The 20,016-nt window shown below is 41.9% G+C and overlaps 2 protein-coding genes and 1 non-coding gene across 3 annotated transcripts in view; 2 read left to right on the plus strand and 1 right to left on the minus strand.

The window, feature by feature from the left end:
- Nfxl1 (nuclear transcription factor, X-box binding like 1) overlaps window positions 1-7,750 on the plus strand; it is a 38,471-nt gene extending 30,721 nt beyond the window's left edge. Inside the window, exons 19-23 of the mRNA XM_051198097.1 lie at window positions 732-801; window positions 2,890-2,994; window positions 4,993-5,079; window positions 5,818-5,871; window positions 6,863-7,750. Coding sequence (XP_051054054.1) covers window positions 732-801; window positions 2,890-2,994; window positions 4,993-5,079; window positions 5,818-5,871; window positions 6,863-7,033 — 487 coding nt within the window. The 3' untranslated portion in view covers window positions 7,034-7,750. The remainder of the gene's footprint in view (window positions 1-731; window positions 802-2,889; window positions 2,995-4,992; window positions 5,080-5,817; window positions 5,872-6,862) is intronic.
- LOC127232508 (U6 spliceosomal RNA) lies at window positions 3,978-4,084 on the minus strand. The gene has a single exon (XR_007835382.1). It is a non-coding gene; the product is annotated as a U6 spliceosomal RNA (small nuclear RNA).
- Window positions 7,751-14,754: 7,004 nt separating the features above from the next.
- Corin (corin, serine peptidase) overlaps window positions 14,755-20,016 on the plus strand; it is a 196,252-nt gene continuing 190,990 nt past the window's right edge. Inside the window, 1 exon segment of the mRNA XM_051198201.1 lies at window positions 14,755-15,057. Coding sequence (XP_051054158.1) covers window positions 14,791-15,057 — 267 coding nt within the window. The 5' untranslated portion in view covers window positions 14,755-14,790.

Raw genomic sequence — 20,016 nt, forward strand, 5'->3', positions numbered from 1 at the left:
TATTATGTGGAGGAAGAAATTGCCATTGTTTTCTTGATAGATCTAGCATAATTTACCACGTACAGCTGCCACTCCTACTTTAGACTTCTGAAAATCAGAGGCTCTGGGAGTATCTTTAGACTAGTTGTTTTCCAACTCTTTGGACATGTTTCCATCTGTTTTTCATCATTTTCAAACTTTTTACTACAGTAACAACTCATGTTTTTCTTTTTTTTGTTTTGTTTTTTTTTGGGTTTTTTTGAGCTGCTTATTTTGCTTGGGAATTACTTGTTTTTCAAGTTTATTTTTGTAATAGCTTTTCAAAGTAGTTGCATAAAATTTTTTTAGAAATCTAATTTTCCTGTTGAGTATTTTTACTTTCTTTTAGAACTTTTTAAAAAATATTATTTGTGTGTACATTTACACACATACATACTTTTGCATGCCATGGCACATATGCGGACGTCAAAGGACAACTTGATGGAGTCATGTTTCTCCTCCACCTTAATTGGATTCTGCAGATTATACTAGATTGTCAGGCTTGTGCAGCAAATGCCTCTACCTGCTGAGTCATCTCTCTAGCTCCCCTGTGGTACCTTGAGTTGAGGATAATATTGTAGATGTAATTGAAATGTTCTGTGAAAAAATGAATTAAGATACTTTTATGGATACCCTTAAATTCATGAATTCTTAGAAGACATACAAAAAATGGACTTTGATTTGAAGGACATCATAATTTTTCCTATTTTTAGAAGAATAACAACAGCAGATATAAATGAAAAGAACCTTCTCAGTTGTTGCAAAAACCAGTGCCCCAGAGAGGTAAGTTATAATTGGTCTTTTAAATTGGGTTTCTTGGTTATTGCTCCTCCAGGTTTTCTCCTTGTTGGCTACCTCAGTTCAGGTTCTTTCTGGGCTCATTAGAAATGTGATGTCTGAAAATGCTTAGGGTGGATGTATATCTCTGTTGACTTGTGCTATGACCACCACAACTCTTGGAAAGGGACACATTTAATTGTGGTGGCTGTCTTACAGTTCAGAGGTTCAGTTCACTATCATCATGGTGGACATGGCAGTGTGTAGGCCGATGTGGTGCTGGAGAAGTAGCTGAGAGTCCTCTATCTTTCGGGCAACAGAAGTGGTCTGAGATACTAGATGATATTTTGAGCATAAATGAGACCTCAAAGCCCACCTCCACAATGACATGCTTTTTCCAAGAAGACCATACCTACTCCAACAAGGCCATACCTCCCATAGTGCCACTTCCTTTGGGGTCACTTTCTTTCAAACCACCACAGGGGTATAGGACTAGAAGTGACTTTTTTTTTTTTCTTCTTTAAAGAGAACAGTTTTAAAGCTAGCTTATAAATTTTACTGCAGAAAATATTGACTCAGTGTTTACTGTCTAAAATAGGATTCAAAATGTAGATTACAATGGTGAGCCACAGGCAGATTACTAAAAACAAAAGCAAGAAGGTTCATGTGTACACATGTATATGTTTGATTTTTTTAAAGTGAAGTATCACATAGGTCCTGTGTATTATAAAAGGAGAATGAGAAGCACTAAGTATGAAGGGATATAAGAGGACTGAATGTAGGGGATGAACATGGGTTATGAGTGGGAGTATGGAGGGACAGACAGGTTCTGTGTTGCCTGAAGGAACTGGCCTCCACAATGAGACATCTGTCTGATCTGCCTCCTCTCCTTGACTGCTTCACCTAGGGACTGGGGGCTTCTTCTTGACATAGGCAGCTACAGACATAAGGCAGAAAGCTGGAAAAGCTAGCTAGCTATGATATCAACTCTTGATGTGGAGATTGAGAATCTTAAAATTTCCTAATAAAAATAATTATAAAAGAAATAGGGGAGCTGGGTAGGCCCTTAGTTCTTGACTTCTGTCAGTTCTTACTGGAGGAAGACAAGAGCATTGTAGGCTTAGATGAGATAGTGAGGTCTGACGAAGGATTTGAGGAAGACTTGTATAATTTGGGCTCAGAAGATCCAGCCAAATAAAAGAGACTTGCATGCTATCAGTAGAGTTCTGGGAAGTATGAGGACTTTCAGTATCAGGAAGACTTGATACGAGGCCCATGCTTTCCACCCTTTCTTCAACCTCCAGTCTATTGGCGGAATAGAACAGTGGTGAGTGAGGGCCACGCTGGAGTAATGGTCCCTTCACTTTTTTTTTAATATGCCTTTATTCCCTTTCCCCTTTAGAATCATTGATTTCAAACTGAAGTATAAGATTTGAATAGAAGAGAATGTTTCATGTGCAGACTTTTGGGGTAGAAACATAGTAAATAATTAAAGATAATTAAGCTTAAACATTGTGGCGCTTAGAGTTATCTCAACTATCTAAATAATACGTATTATTTTAGTGTTAAGGATAAATGTTTTAGAGTGAAAGACTCAGCCGTTGTGACAATGACAAGAAATCTTCCTTTCTTATCTAAGGAAGAGGTAGTATTCCTATGCTCCATGTGTTTGCCCAGCAATCCACGTCAGCCAGGCCCCTGCCCTCCGTCACACATGTCTGCTTTCATTCTTGCTCCAGGGTTTGTCTTTCCCAGGACTCTGAGAAGGGAAAAACGTGCTTTCAGGCACACATCACTTATACTTGCTTACCTTCCATTGGCTTAGTCACTTGGCTGTTGGATGACAGTGACATTTATGCTTGAAGTAGAGCTTAAGAATATTAAATTTTTTAAATAAAAATAATTTGTGTAAATAATTATAATAAATAGTCTTTCTAAAAAAGCTGAAGGATCAGCTCATTCATTCAGGATTAATTGGCAGTATGTGTGAGAGCCTTTTAAAACAACCATTAGGGAGAAGGGGAAGATAGAGTATGACCAAAATGTAAATGACCAATTATTGTCCCTTTTTTTTTTTTTTTTCTTTAATTTTAGCTTCCTTGTGGCCATAGATGCAAAGAGATTTGTCATCCTGGTGAATGCCCCTTTAGTTGTAACCAGAAGGTAAAACTTAGATGCCCTTGTAAAAGAATAAAACGGGTAAGTATTTTAAATGATAGAATTTCTGTTTAACTTGTTTTGTGTGTTGGTAGTTTTTTGGCTTTAATTTTAAGGTTTTACTTTTTAGAATCTTTTCATTATACTTAAACTAAGCCTAGTTATTTCTGTAAATGCTCATTTAAAAAAAATCATCACTGGCAGTTCTATTTTTGTAACTTACAGAGAAGATGGTTTTCTGTTGGATCAAGCTCGGTGCCCTTTGTTGGCATGGTACTGCTGTGTTCTAAACTGAAGTCTGAACACAGGGCTGATGAGAGTGGTAGAATGAGTTCCTGGATTAGGAAGTGGCCTGGAATTAGGCTTGTCCTTTTTATATGAAGGCTTTTATTTGCTAGCAGTATTCTCCTTTGAAAATAATTCCTTGAAAAGAATTTATAGTCACAGCTTCATAAAATAACACTGAAACCTGGAAAAAAAAATAGTTGTAAGATAAAAAAAATGGAAGACCAGAAAGTGACCAGAAAGATCTATAAGTGTTAAGGCTGGTGGTGGTGCAGCCTTTAATTCCAGTACTCAGGAGGCAGAGAGGCAGGCAGATTTCTGAGTTTGAGGCCAGCCTGGTCTACAGAGAGAGTTCCAAGCCATCCAAAAACTGGGGAAGAGGTGTGCAGGTATAGAGTAGGTAGGAGAGAGTTAAAAACAGTTTTTACCCCCTCAGTTCTCAGTTGATTTCAAACAGGCAGGGTGGACTCTCCTTAAAGATTTTGTTTTATTTGACTTGTTTACTATGTGCGATTTCAGTTGACTCATGTTATATTATGTTCTTGTGGTCATTTCCTGAAGCTAATTGGTTTCTCCTTGCATTTATTCTTTATTATTCCATGCAGTAGACATTTGTTGAAGTTCCTTTTTTAATTCCACTTTTTAAAATTATTTTTTACATTTCCCCTTCCTCCCACTCCCTCTACTCCCCCCTCCTCCCATCTGCTCCAAAGAGAGGGTAAGGCCTCTTTTAGGAAGTCAAAAATATGGAACGCTTCAGGAATTTGCATGTCATCCTTGCACAGGGGCCATGCTGATCTTCTGGGTAGCATTCCAATTTTAGTATATGTGCTGCCTAAGCGAGCACTGCAAGTGCTTTTATATGGCTCTTGCATTGCCTTTCTTTTTATACAATTCACTCTACTTTCCTGTAGTAGATAAGCTTACTGTTTCAGTTTGTATTTAGTTTGTGTTTAACTTGACCGTATTTACACAGATATTTGCCAAACTGTTTTTAATCTGGATGTCTCTTCAGTTTTCTGAGATCTCATCATGTCTTGTCCAAGTATAGTTTCCTGCTCATTAGTACTTAGGTAGTGAAGAATTTTCATAGAATCATTAAAAAATGATTAGTTGAAAGAAAGCTATAGAATTGTTCAGGAGAGCTGTTGGGCTAGCAGTACTAAACGTGTGTACTTTAGTGAGGTAGCATGGAGCACTGTTGAAGTCTTGGCTCATCTTTGCACTGCTTACCATCAGCATAGGTGGTTGATAGGGTTCTGCCAGACAGTGGACAGGTAGAGTATTTCCTTTATCCCAGAAAGCTCTGCTGGACAGTACTGCTCTAGAACATTTCCTGGAAGTGTTGGAAGAATAACAAGAAGCAATAAATAGAAAGAATAAAAATAAAATTCAGCTGAGTTGATAGAGGCATATATTAAATTATTAAGTTGATTATTTTAATTTTATAGTTTTTATTATTTTAATTAAGTAGAGTAGGGGATCTTGGAAGATACCCCATGTCAGATCCCACACAGCATCCTGTAACTCCAGCTCCAGGGGTTGCCTTTTTGGCCTCTGAGCATTGCATTCATGGCCACCTACCCCTAGTCAGAAAAATGATATAAAATAAAGGAGAAATCATTTGAACTAAGATACATAATGTTTTAGTAAACATAGCATACTTATAATCTTCAGCTGGTGGGTAAGCTGCTGGCATACAGTTGTGAATTGAAAGAAAAATGGACTAAGTTTTTCAATTTCTATTATTTGTAGGAATTGCCATGCAATAAAATACGTGAAAATCAGGTTTCAGTAGAATGTGATGCAACATGCAAGGAAATGAAGCGGAAAGCATCTGAGGTGATTAATGTCTCACTAGATTTATTAGTAATGGGCTCATGGCCTTTTCTCTACCACTTGTGGTTATGTTACAAAAGGCCCCTTGTATAGGTATGTTTTGAACCCGAGGTAGTTTTATTGCTTGCTATGTATCTAAGCTTTTTGTCTTTTACACCAGTTAGTGCATTTGCTCTGACCCATAGCCATTTGTTTTAATGATACTATTTAGCCTCCTAAAAATTTGACTAAAATAATGCAAATGTAAGATTTGGGGATGGTTTGCACTTTGAGATGTCTTTAGTGTTGATTCTGCCTGCCAAAACAACCAATTCACAAATAATTGGTTTTGTTGATTTAGATTCTTGCCTTCCAGACTGGCATTTGAAAGAAATGATTGGTTTCTACTTTAGGGAAAGGTGTTATTAATAATTGGTTTTAGATTCTTTATATGGTAACTTAAGAGGAAAAGATAAAAGTGTTTTATAGTCTTAATGGCTTGAATTGTGATCTAGTCTCATATAGCTGGTAAGAGAAAATGTTTATGTAAAACATAACAATTAAACACATATAAATTATATTCAACATCTTGAATCTATTGGATGAAACCTTGGTAAATTTCCAGTATAATATTTACACTTCTTCATAAGCTTCCCAATGTAAGGCTACCAAAGGTTGCTTTGGATTAGTAGAGCCTGGGTGGGAAGATATCTATAAAAGATGTGATACCTAGTTGTTAATTATACTTTCAAATGTGAATAGATTAAAGAAGCAGAAGCCTGTGCTGCTCTGGAAGAAGAAAAACGAAGACAGCAGGTACGTACCTCAGTGATGGGCAGATTTGTCTCTTCCAGAGTTGTCCAACCTGCAGCGTGGGTAGCCTAGGGTACCGAATGCAGCCCAGCATTGAATTTGTTCTATATATCAAAATCCTCTTGAAATATTCTGATTTGTCTTATTGACAAATGCCATTTTATATTAATAAATGCACTGGTAGATGGTCTTTAATTGTAGCTTATGACTACAGTAATGAGTATGTTAATGAAGATTTACATTTTCTTCAGCTAAGTTGTGTTGTGTAGGTAGTACATATTTACTTAATGTCATCATTGTTTAGTCTATACTGTGTGCAGTGTTATATCATTGTATAGGATCTGTGAGTGGGTGCATACCAGGATGATAAAACCCAACATTTGACAATGGTTTATACTCTGGGCTACCTTCTTTTACAATCAGTTTTCAATTTTTCCTAAAATAATCATTGGCATTAAGCATAATGCATTTTTCCCTTTAAGAATTTTAATTGTATCTTTAAGGGGGGGTGGGGTATTTGATAAAGAAAAGAATCTAGTTGAGGCAACTTTTTTCTCTACTCATTTGGATTTCTGTGTTATAAGCCACTAATTCATATTTCCTGCATTATAAAAAGGCTAAAATTATATGTGGAGCATCTCTGCATTTTCAGGAAGGTGCTCTTAAGGCATAGAATGGTGTTAAATTTAAAAAGCTATTGTCTGCATTTTAGATTCTCTTTGATTCAATCAGTTGCAATCAAAGACAGACTTCCAGTCTGAAGGAATTATTTTATTGGCACTCAGTTCTGTTTGTTTACCTAACTAAACTCTAACATTTTGTTCAACACAGTCGGTAGGGGATGAGAGGATTTTTGTTGTTTAAATCAAATTATTATATTTATTATACTGTTACTATCAAAACATTTCTTAAGTTGTTTAATTTTCATTTTAATAGAGAGTTACAAACCAGTGCATTATTTGAATTTAATGCAGATGTAACCATTTCCCTCTAGGCTGAACTGGAAGCTTTTGAAAATAGGCTGAAGGGCCGCCGGAAGAAGAACAAGAGGAGAGATGAAGTAGTAGCAGAGCTGTCACTTTGGCAGAAGTACAAGTCCTACCTCCTTCCGGGGTTTGCAGTTACAGTGGCAGTGCTTGTGTGGTACATTGCCTATGTGGACTAATGAGCCCTTCACTCTTCTATATACCTCAGACTGGAGTTAGGTGAATGTTCAGTTTAAGATATTAGGAAACGTGCATTGTAGAACATGGTACATGCTCACAGTTTTCTGTGTCCTTGTCTGACTGTAGTTAGAACAGATACTTAGCTTTATCTGAATTAGAACAGTTATCAGGGGCAGTGAATGACACTATCTAGAGTCAGAGCATGACTGCAGTTAACAAAAGAGGTCAGAGAGCATAGCTGGTGGCATTGTACTTCCTTAGTCTTTTCTTCTGATTATTTCCATGTTCAATACTTTATCCATTTTGTGAATTCAGATAAAACTGAGCCATATGTGCAGCAGCAGGGGTATTTCTCTGGTCACTTACTGAATACTTTTTCTTGATCATGTAACTTTTTACTTTTTTTTTTTTTAAAAAAAGTGATTCTGTAAAAGAACCTTAAATTCTAACACGTAGCTTTATAATTAGATTCCAGATTAGTTTATTAGGAATTTTATTGGTCATTGAGGCAAATTTTACACTAAATTCCTCAGAAAATAAAAACAAATGCCAAATTCGGTTCCTTATAGGAGGCTGTTTCTTTTTTGTTTTTTTGTTTTTTGTTTTGTTTTTTTTTTTTGTGCAAGAAGCTTTAACTAAAGTTGGCATGTTTTGTAAAACTTGTTGTATGTATCTTTTTATGATGATAATAAAGGAAAACTAATATTTCTGAGCAATATGTGCCAAGCACAGGGCTTGTGAGATTTATGTACTTGATTTCATTTCTATTTTACTGGAATTCTTGATATAGCTGGGAATAATCAATTTTATGAAATCAAACTGATAATAATAAGTCGAATTACATAGATTTGTAAGTCATTTAAAGTAGTTTTGCTATTTAAATTTTGTATTTTCATTAAAAAATTTCATGCCAAATTTGTAATGAAGAACATTTATTGTTATTTAAAATACTCAGGATCGCCTAATTTTAGATATTAGTATTGATGGCCAAAGCTCTAGTGATATTGCAGAAACAAGAACACAGTAATATTAGTAATATTACAAGTGATACTGTACATTTTAATATAACTCCAAAGGAAGATTGTAAAATCTGCATAAGATAGCAAACAAAGAGTAGACTCACAGAAAATGAGTGTGATTTCATGTGATAAGTGGTGCTAAAAAAAATAAATGGGGCTGGGGAGATGGCTGAAAGCTAAGAACACTGTTCTTTCAGAGGACGCGGGTTTGATTTCTAGTATCAATGTGGCATTTCACAACCAGCTTCGTTCTCTAGTCTGTGGGCATCCGATGCCTTCTTCCAGCTTCCACATGCACTAGGTACATATGTGGTTTGCAGAAAAATCACATATACATAAAAAAAATAAATAAGTCTTTATAAGCCAAAGAAAACACGATGAAGAACTTGATGCTTTTGGCTTAGCTGAAGATCAGAGAGAAGAGCTGAGAAATGAGAATTTAAGTTAAATGTAAATCGAGAGGGGGCAATACTTCAGGCCAGTTCTGGTGGGGGAAAGATCATGCTAAGGATTTGGGTTTTATTCTAGTTGGAGTGGACAGCATTGAACAGTTTTAGGCAAGGAAGGGACTTTCATTTGGGTCTTTACATTGCTGGCTCCTGTGAGGAATGAAGACTGCAAGGGGTGATTCAGGGGTGGGGTTTAGGGAAGAGGACACAGTCAGGAAGCAGTCCAGGCTTCAAGCACTGGGAACTGTGAATCAGTGATTGTCATACAGATACTGCAAAAGTTTCTGAGAAGAATGCAGGAAATGCAAAGAGGACCTGCATACCTTAGGTCGAGGTGAAGTTACCTTTTTTCCTAAATTCCTGAACTAGAATGCTATCCTTTTGATTATAGTGAGACAGCAAAAAGAGGAAAGCGAAGGTGAATCCATAGTCATCAGACATTGCAGAAGTAAAGTTTTTCAACTTACTCTTCTACTTTTACCTTGTGACGTTAACACAGTGCATAAATGCTGTTTTATGTTTTTTAAAATTTGTGGAGTATTTATATTGGAATTTATTATTTTTTTTCCCAGTTTAAACATCTCTAACACCTAGTGTTTGTATTTTCATTGCTTTTACTGTTCATATCAAAATGAAGCTAAATCTCAAACAGGAGTCATTGTTGCTGAAATTGGCAAAGGAACTTTATTGAAGCACAACACTGAATATGTTCTCTCTTTGTAAAGAAGTTTTTAATTCTTGAGTTTTGTGGCTGTCCTTTTTTTTGTTTGTTTGTTTTGTTTTGTTTGTTTGTTTTCTGAGGCAGGGATTCTCTGTATAGCACCCCTGACTGTCCTGGAACTAGTTCTGTAGACCAGGCTGACTTCTAACTCAGAGAGATCCGCCTGCCTCTGCCTCCTGAGTGCTGGGACCAAAGGAGTGCACTACCACACCTGGCTGAATTTCAGGGCTATTAATGTCAGGGATTTTAAACACAGGTAAGTCGTAGGAATGTGTAGAATTTTAGCACCAAATGTCCAGAGCTTTCAAGAAATACATCTTTGATGTAGCTTCCCACCTCACCTCTAATGTTCTTTTTTGGTGCCCACAGAGTCCTTGGTTTTTTGAGTCCATGGTACAGTGACTAGTACTACCCACCCCAGCTGTGCACATCATTTATTGTGTTTCCTCCACATCAGCAGACAACAAAGGCGCTATGAGCTAGGTTAAGATACAGTGGGGGAGTGGGGTTGGGGGAAAATGGCCTCTTGATAAGCTCAGTGCTGGTGGTGGTGGTGGTGACTGTCTCAGCTTCAGGCCTTTTATGGTCAAAATTACTGAAACTCTGGAAAATTCTCTAGTCTCCATGGCATGGTTGAGGTAAATGGGCATGGTGGTACATGAGAATTATACAAGCACTCAGGAGGCTGAGATAGCAGGGTTGTGAGTTCTAGACCAGGTTGGCTACACAGCAAGACCCTGTGTCAAAAACCAGAGGTACAATGGGAGCCAGCATTTCCAGGGCTAGATAAGGGTAGAACAGTGACTTCTGCTCTTAGTCTTCCTGCTTCCAGGAATGGGAAGTAAGGCAGATGGCTAAGCCCAGGAGCTCAAGTTAACATGCCTCTTCTGTCTTGTGGAAGCTACCTTCTGAATGGCAGCAATGGGACCACCTAACCTTGGACTTTAGGGCCTTGTCACTAAAGAACGTCATAGACTGGGAAAGAAGCATTATATATGTACTTTAGAATTTTGGTTTCTGTGAAGTGCTTGGCATAGAACACTTAAGAAGCATCGTGTTGATGAGTGACTCAGTCTTCTGCCTTTAAGGCTGGCTTCTCTAGTAAATGGATTTGCTCCCCAGAACAGCAAAAGGGACCCTGGAAATGGAGTCACACTATTCCTCCCCCCCCCCCTTTATTGACGATAGATTTCTTTTTTCTCACAAGACATATTCTGGTTATGCTGTCCTTTCCTCTACTACTCCCACTCCCTCCTCACCTCCTCTCTGATCTGGATTTACCTCTGGATTTCCATCTCTCACTGGAAAACAAACAGGCTTCTAGGGGCTAATAAAAACTAACACACTGGAATAGGATGAAACAAGGAAAAGAGTTAGAGAAGGCACAAGAAACAGATACATTCACACTCAGGAATACACAAAAACCATAAACTGTAAGCTATAATGCATATACAAAGGACTTGTAGGGTAAGGGGAGGGGGTGGCAGAAGAATTTCCAATGTTACTGAGTTCCTTTTTTGTTGCACTATCTGTCCACTGCTGGACATGCAGTAGTGAGATTCCCCTGGAAAATGAAATTTTCATTTGCAAGTGGTTATCAGTTGTAGATCTCTCCTGGATTAGGGGTGGGGGACCCCATCTGGTGCAGGTGTGTGTAGTTTCTGTGAGTTCTACAAGTTCGTATGTGTATAGGCCCTGTTGCTTTAGGGGACCTTGTTTTCTTGGTGCCCTCTAAGCCTTCTGGCTCTTAACACTATCCGCTTCCTTTGTGCAGGGTTCCCTGAGCCCTGAGAGGAGGGATTTGATAGAGACATTCCATTTATTGCTGAGTGTTCCAAGGTCTCTCACTGCACATTATCTGGTTGTGGTATCTGTTCCCATCTGCTGCAGGAGGAAGTGTCCCTGTTGATGGCTGAATAAGGCACTATGAGTATAGCAGAATGTCAGTATGAGTCATTTTGTTGCTATTTTTATTTTTCTTAAAAACAGGTATTTTGGTATTAGAACAGCATTTATACCTAGTATATGAATGGACATTAGGAGCCCACTCCCCATAGAGCTATACTCTCTCAGCCTAGACACACAGGGGAGGGCCTAGGGTCTGCCCCAAATGTTGTGACAGACTTTGATGATCCCCCATAGAAGGCTTAACCCTTTCTATGGAGCAGAAGAGGGATAGGATGCGGGTTGGTGGGGGACATGGGAGAATGGGAGGGAGAGGGAACTGGGATTGAGATATATAAAATAAGAGTGTTTCTAATTTAAAATCAATAAAAAAAAAAAAGGAACAGAGGTATTTGTGTTTGTCCTAGGTCTCTGGGCAATCCAGTTTGATTCTTGACCACCCAGCAATGTCCAGGTATGAGTTCCATCTTGTGGAGTGGGCAATGGGCCTCAGTCAAATCAGATATTGGTAATTCCACCATTGCCCAAGGTTAACTTGCAGACAGCACACCATTGTAGATGAAAGGGTTTGTATCTAGCTTGGTGTGTATGTTTCTCTTTTGGTAGTGTGTAGAGTACCATACTGTACCAAAGACTAGGACGTAGAAGGCTCTATGTAGGCACAAACTTGACTTCTCCATGTTCAGTGAGTTGTCTATGTGTTATCTTCAGCAATAGGGCCTGGGTTGTTGAGCATTCCCATGGGACCACTTTGGCTAACAACTCAATTAGATGTAACCCATTCCCAGTACTGGAAGCTTCATTTGGTGATAATAGATGGCTAGTTGGGTCTCTGTCATTAAAGATCACAGTGAGCAGTCCTCATAATTAACTTAAATATAAGGAACATCTGATTTCTTATGGGATAGAAGTTAATTACGAAGTATAAACAGGTGTTCACCCTCTTTTTTTACCCCCCCCCCCAGCAGTAAAAAATACCCGACTACTGGTTTGATACTCATGGCAACTGGAGCTATTAGAAGGGAGTGGAGCATGTTTCCCTTACCAGTACTGTCAGCTTTAGGAAGACAGTGCAGGAAAGCAAAGGGAGACACCATGTTCTTTGTAGTTTCATAGTTCCCACAAGACCTCCACCAGGGGGCAGAACATGGAAAAGAAAGACTCATGGGTGAAGGCAGGATGGTTGTAGATCCACCTGATGCTCTCCATTCACAGACCAAGGAACTCTGGCCCTCAAGGTGCAGCTGGCAGATGTGCCTGCTGAGCTCTGGGATCCCAGATGGGTGCCCTGTGGGTGGTGGTGAGGTAGTGTCTTGGTTAAGAAAGCAGTTGCAAAATGCCTTCCATGGCCACTGGGGAATGTCAAGGCAGCTGCTTCTCATTTGAGCTAGAGGACACATGTGAAATATATATATGTCCAGGGATCCACAGGGATGACCCTAAGAATCTAAGCAACAGTGGAGAGGCTACCTTAAATGCCCTTCCCCTATAATGAGATTGATGACTACCTTATATGCCATCCTAAAGCCTTCACCCAGTAGCTGATAGAAGCAAAAGCAGACACCCACAGCTAAACACTGAGCCAAACTCCTGGAATCCAGTTGTAGAGAGGAAGGAGTGATAAGCAAACCCACAGAATGTGATGGAGAAACCCACAGAAATAGCTGACCTGAACAAGGGGGAGCTCATGGACCCCAGGCTGACAGCTGGGAAACCAGTGTAGGACCGACCCAGACTGCCTGAATGTGGGTGCCAGTTAGGAGGACTGGGCAGTCTGGCAGTGGAACCAGTATTTGTCCCTAGTGCACAAATGGACTTTGGGAGTCCAGTCCATTCTCTGTGAAAGGGTACTCTTTCAGCTGAGATACATGGGGGAGGGTATAGGCCCTGCCCCAAATGATGTGACAGACTTTGATGATCCCCCATGGGAGATTTCACCCTACCTGGGGAGTGGATGAGTGGTTGATGGGGGGCATGGGAGAGAGAGGGAACTGGGATTGGCATATAAAATAAGATTGTTTTTAGTTTATAAAATCACAACAAAACCAAAAAAAAAAAAAAAAGCTCATCACAAAGTCGTGCTAGAACATAGAACACATGGGGTTGTGAATTAGGAAACATTTTTTTAGTTAGTGCATTACTCACTGATGTTGGAACAACATAAGACAGTGTCCCTCCTCTTTAACTACATATCACATATATGGTAGTCCCCAGATCACATGTCTTCTGGAAGCAAAATATCCATTACCACTCCCTTCTAGTTGTACAAATGTGCCTTTGTCCACACAATGACACTCAAGGGACAGGCCTCTGACTGTGCGGCCTCTAATGGAGTTGGACTGCTTCAGTAACTTGAAATTTTCAAGATTTTGATTGAGATCGGATTAAAAGTAATGTATAAGAAAACATAATGAAGTCTTTGGTTCCTTCATTTTTTATTTCCTTCCTTTCTCCCTTCCCCTCTCCTCTCCCCTCTCCATCCCTTGTCTTCCCTTGGTCCCTTCTGTTCTTTTCCCCTCCCTCCTTGGTCTTCAAGTGGCAATGTAACTTCTGCAGTGAAAAGCCTCTAGTGCCTTCCTTGCTGCCTTAGGGACATGGCACCCTGTGAATGACAGGTGTGGATTTGCTGGCCTCTAACTTCAGCCTGTAGATGCTCTTGGCAGGCAGTCCCAGGCTTGAGTTCTCCGGGTCCATGAAGCCTGAGCAGGGTCAGTCTTGCAAAAGCAGTTGCCTCCCTAAACTTGTAGCAGAAGACAGATTTGCAATTAGCTTGCTACAAATAATGCCTGCCTTCAAAAGCTTCTATCTTTTCCCAACACGTCAAACGTGGCATTGAATCACTGCCTGTGGCAGTCCTTTTGGTACTTGGCTGACTAGATTCCTGCTTGGAGGGATGGGTGTCTTGGGATGTGATGAGGAGAGCACTCCCTTTTCACTGTCATTCCATAACTAAGTTATGTATGGCCTTTGCTACTCCTGTCCTGTAGTGGGTTTTTTTTTTTTTTTTGTTTGTTTGTTTTGTTTTGTTTTGGTTTTGTTGTTGTTTGGATTTTGCTTTTTTCCCCCTGGTGTGGAGGATGGGGGCAGTAGACTCTTGACTTCCCATCTGCCTTAGAAGAATAACTTTTTTGAAGGCGGGGTGGGGATGGAGGAACTGTCATTAAGGGTTATGGGTAGGACCAAGAGACGTGAGTGAAGGGAGGGAGTGGTCTGCGGGTGGGGTCTGCCCAGCAGACAAAATATGGAGCTCCCATCCCCTGAGTACAACTTCAGTCTGAGTGAGGAGAAAGACATCGGTAGTGCCTTCCCATAGAGCAGAGAAAAGCGGCCGAGATAAGAGTGGATGGAGGAAAAAGATATGTTCACGAAACGGCCCCCCGCCCCTGCTCCGGAGGAGCGCAGTCGCCGAGCTAGCTCCGCACAGAGGGTAAGATCCTCACTCCACTCTGTGCTCCTCCCGCACACAGGTTGAGTAGCCTGAGTCCTGGTGACTTCAGAGTCAACCTTTTTCTCCCCTGTCCCTTCCTCCCTCCTGTCCGTGAGTGCCACCTCCTTCCTGTCCGTGGGTGCCACTTCTCAGTGGCGCGCTCACTGTCCTGAAGCCAGTCCCTAGGTGGACGGTCCTCCACTCTGGTGGCTCAGCCTCGGGAACGCTGGCAATCATGGGCAGGGTTTTATTCAGCGTTCGGGTCAGCTCTGTGCGGAGAGCCCACTGCTCCTGTCCTGGGCGATGCTACCTCTCCTGCAGAGTCCCTTCTACTGCTGGCTTCCAAGCACCGAGTGGGCTTGGCTGCGCACGCATTCCGGGAGAGGCTACAGGTGGAGCCGTCGGACCCGGCCCCTCGGGGACCGGTGGCTTCCTCTTCGGGCCCCCGTTCCAGGCTCTGGGCAGCTGGAAGGATTGCGTCGGAGCCCCGCCTGTCCCAGACGTAAGCCTGCAACCCCTACTGCTCTCAGTCAGGCTGCGCACACAGTGACTAGGTCCGGTTTGCAGAAGCGTCCCCCAGTCAGCGCCCCGAGATGGTCCTATGTGTCCGCACTGCGGAACAGAGTGCTGCGAATGCTCGCAAACTTTCTCTCAGGCGGGTACTGGCCCCGGAAGCTCCGGGTGCTGTCTGCGGATTGCAGCGCAGGCTTTGAGCTGCTAGGATTTAGGACGGGTTTCACACAGTCTCAGAAAGGGGTGGCCTTACTGCCACACTCTCCAGATAAAGGGAAGGGCACTGCAGAGGGTTCCTCTGGCCCGAAACTCAGGAAACCCAATCTAGGTTGCAGCCACCCTTGGCTGCAGCGTCATTAGCATCCCGGAATCTGCGGGTTCCTGTCAGGGTCCCAGGTGCGCAGAGGCAGCCAGGACCAGTCAGTGTCAGCGGGAAAAGAGCTAGTTAGGTGTCCTGCTAGAACTCAGTCCGGGATTTCCGTCCTGGCGCTTTGGAGGCCTGAGGATGGCAGTGTAGGCGCTCTAGGAGGCTTCCCATTTTGGGGACCCAGTTGGGGACTCAGTTTCTACCTTATTGGGAAAGCTGTCTTGGCAATGCACTCCCACTGAAACTTCCCAGAATAAGGCGCCCAGGAAGCTTGCTGTGCAAGGCTCCAAGTGTCTCTTATGTCTGCATCTGTGCTTCATAGTTATTCCATTTTTAAGACTTGAAGGACTCCACTGATGGACATGGAAGTCTGCAAAAGAATATGAGAGTGCCACCAGAAAGGGAGCCAAGCCAGGAATCACTGTTGATTGTTGTTCAAGGACGCATTCTGGCAGAGTTGAAGCCAGAAGTGCTGCAAACAGTATTTTTGGCAAATCTCCCAAACAAACAACAAAACTAGGCATATTAGTCACAATGCCGTCAACATTCACTGGCTTCCTGGTACCCACTAGTCTTGTATGAGATTGCTCAAAATCAGTTTCTAAAACCATGGTTCTGGAGTTGATAAATGCCCACCGTAGCTGCTCTGCGAAGCAATTAAGACTGGTAGACTCCACGCGTTTTTATTGTTTGAAGTATTTCTAGAGTGCATGGAACATGGAGAAACCAGAACCCGAGAAAGCTGTGAAACGTGTGTGTGGGGGTGGGGGGTGGGGGTGGGGGACATTCTAGAATGTTCCTTGTGGAATAGGGTTACAATACAAATAAAAGCCTAAGTGTCCTTGCAGTGGAGTAAGGAGAGGAGGGAAAAATGCTTTTCAAGATTGAGAATCTTTTTTTTTAAGACACAGGATTGAGTCCATCGTAACCTTTCCCCTTAAAGTTGAAGAAATCTCAGTGACAGCAGAGTGGACACTAGGACTATTGTATCTGCCATATTGGAAAGAAAAGTGTTTGGGGGTGGGCAGAGGGAGACTGCATAACTTCAGGATTAAACAGGGGAAGGACCTGGTAGGGAGAGGCAAGAGGTACACATAAGTGCAGTTAGGCTCACTGTGGTCTGGGTGATTATCATCTCAGTTTGGGGGGCTGTAAGGCTCTAGGGAAGTCATCCATGGTAGCATCAGTTTCTAGACTGAGGTGACTGCTCCTGTGTAGTCATTGCTCCTGAGTCTCACCGTGGGCAGCTATCCCTCTAAGGCTCACTATTCCTGGAAGGTTTCAGTGCAACCACTGTGAATTTTGAGGTGCTACTCTGGTGCGTCCGGAATAGGTATCATAAAAGCTGTTGGAGGACGGTGCCATCATGTCCCTTAAAAAGTTAGCTTATGCTTCAGGCTTGAAGGGGAACAAGAGAATCGGATTTATTTAGAACTCAACACCACCACCACCATCACCACCCCCTACCCCCAACCCCCCATGTGACCGTTTACAGATAGACATTCTTTAAATAATTGTGTGCCTGTGTATAGAGCTAAGCAGGAAGCAGACTGCAAAGTTTATGGCAAAAGGAGATGCAAAGTGAAGATAAAAAAGTAGTTTTTAGCCAGGCGTTGGTGGTGCACACCTTTAATCCCAGCTCTTGGGAGGCAGAGGCAGGCGAATCTCTGTGAGTTTGAGGCCAGCCTGGTCCACAGAGTGAGTTCCGGGGTGTTATCTCCTAGCTATCCTCAGGCCTCTGAGACTTGTTCATGTCTCTCTCTGACTGGCACCCGAGGAGCTGGCAAGGCAGCAGCAGAGCAGCAAGTACCACCGTGGCCGCCTGAGTGACCCCCTCTACCGTTAGAGAGAAACCCGAGGGTAGTGTCTGCAGAGAGGGAGGAGTCATCATCTCCTCTCTCCAACCTTCATTACGCAACTTCCACCCTGGGAATGCTTCTCCATTACCTCTGTCCTCTTCCCCTTACCCTAGTGTCCCAAAACACAAAGATGTGTCTCTCCCAGTGACGTCACAGGAACTCCCTGGGGACAAAAAAGATCTGGGGCCGCCAACTGTTTTCTCAAAAGGTCCAGGACAGGCAAGGATTACTTATCCCATCATTTTTGCCTTAGATAATCAACAATCATGCCTCATTTGCCCCATCCATTTTGCCTAGCCAAACAGAAAACCATACTGGTTGGCTTAAGGATGCTGATTAAAGTTCTAGGTCCCCACTAAGAGGTCAGATAAATCCAGATTTTCTTCACTTGTTCCTTCAAATTGCAATCTCCATCTGCCCCTATCCTCTCTCTGGTGCATAAGGAGGGAACTAGTGAATAATGGGAAATTTATTTATTTATTTTGTGTTTAGAGTAGGGCTGATGGGCCACAGTATACTCCTCTTTTTAATTTTTAATGAATGTTCTATTATTATTATTATTATTATTTTACATATCGATCCCAGGTCCCTCCCTTTCCTATCTCCCTCTTGCCCCCCCCCCTTTCCAACCCAATCCCCCACTCTACATGTAGGGTGATGCCTTCCAGGAGGGGTCATCTAAATCTGTCAAGTAATTTGGAATAGGAACTAGGCCTTCCTTCTTGCCTCTAGGTTAAGGGAGTATTCCTCCATGGGGAAAGTGCTCCCAAAGTCCTTTTGTGCACCAGGGTTACATCCTGGTTCCACTGTCCCGAGGTCCCTTAGATTGCCCAGGCCTTCTAGCTGAGACCCGTGTTCAGGAGGTCTGAGTCAGCCCCATGCTGGATTCCCAGCTATCAGTCTGGGTCTCCATTAGCTCCTCCTTGTTCAGGTCAGCTGTCTCTATGTGTTTCTGTAGCCTGATCTTGTCCTCCCTCTCTGCATCTGGATTCCAGTTCAGCTCAGTGTTTAGCTGTGGGTGTCTGCTTCTGTTTCCATCAGCTACTAAATGAGGGCTCTATGATGGTGGATAAGTTAGTCGTTGAAGTTAGGCATCGATCTCATTATCAGGGAAGGGCATTTATGGTAGGTAGCCTTTCCACTATTGCTCAAATTGTTAGTTGGGGTCAGTCTTGTAGGTCTCTGGACATTCCTCTAGATTCAGTTTTCTCTTCAAATCTATAATGGCTCCATCTTTTATGGTCTCTCTCTCTCTCTTCTCTCGTCTATTCCTCCCCTGGCTCAATCTTCCTAGTCCCACATACTTTCCTTTTCTCCCCTTCTCTTTCTGCTAGCTCACTCTCCAATCACTGCCCCCCCCCACACACTCCCAATATGCTCAGGAGATCTTGTCCCTTTCCCCTTCAGTGAGGGACCTTATATGAATCTCTTAGAATCCTCCTTGTATCCTAGTTCCTCTGGCTGTGTAAATTATAGGCTGGTGATCCTTTGAGCTGGGCTTCTCTGCCTTCTTCTATGCCTATTATTCTTAGGTTTGGCCTTTTCACAGGGTCCCACATATTCTGGATGTTTTGTGCTAAGGATTTGTTGGATTTGTGATTTTCTTTGGTCGATGAATCTATTTCCTCTAGTTTATCTTCCGCGCCTGAGATTCTCTCTTCCATCTCTTGTATTCGGTTGGTTATGCTTGTGTCTGTAGTTCCTGACCGTTTGCCAAGTTTTTCTATTTCCAACATCCCTTCAGTTTGTGTTTTCTTTATTGTCTCTATTTCAGTTTTTAAGTCTTGAACTGTTTCCTTCACCTGTTTAATTGTTTTTTTCTTGGCTTTCCATACTTTCTAAGAGATTTGTTCATTTCTTCAATGTTCAATTTTTTGTTTGTTTTGTCTTCTATGTCTTTAAGGGATTTTCTCACATCATCTTTGAGGGCCTCCATCATATTTATGAAGATTTTTTTTAAGTTGTTCTCTTCTGCTTTATCTGATTTCGGGTGTTCGGTTCTAGTTGGTATAGAGTCCCTAGATTCTGGTGGTGTCATGCTTGTCTTTCTATTGTTAGGTGTTTTCTTATATTGCCATCTTCTTATCGCTTCTTCCAGTAAGTGCAGGTGGGGTCTCTCTCACTCTATGTTACTCCCCTGGTGGGCTTAGGTGGGTCAGAAGTTCGATGTCTGTAGCTCTGGGTGGTCCAAGCACTCTAGGAGGTCTCTCCTCAGACAGGGGCCCTCCAGCAGTGGCCTGGCCATGGGGGGTCAAAGATCCAGCAGGCAGGGACTCAGGATGGTCCCACTCGGATAGGCAGATCTCTGGTCTGGGCCCGGAGGTCTTTTTAATTTTATAAGGGACTTTCATATTGTTCTTTCACACCATTTTCTATAGTGGCTACCCCAGTTTGTATCATTTCTCCTCATATCTCTCTGTATCTAATCCCCTTTGTTCTGTTTTGGGACAATGTAGCCAGAATGAGATACTATCTTCCTGTGGTTTTGATTTGCCTCTAATTAAAGAAGTTGAACAACTTTTTTTTTTTTGCATCCAGTAGCCATGTGTGCGATTTCATTGGGAAAATGTCTGTATGAATCTTTTACTTATCTTTAAAATTGTGTCATTTTTATTTATTGACTTTTGCCATTGGGTTATAGGAGTTCCCTATGAAGATAGCAAAGATTCATAAGATATTTGATTTGTGAGTATTTTCTCCATCACAGAGTTGATGTGACCAT

Source organism: Phodopus roborovskii, unplaced genomic scaffold (genome assembly GCF_943737965.1).
Source record: "Phodopus roborovskii unplaced genomic scaffold, PHOROB, whole genome shotgun sequence".
NCBI lineage: Eukaryota > Metazoa > Chordata > Mammalia > Rodentia > Cricetidae > Phodopus > Phodopus roborovskii.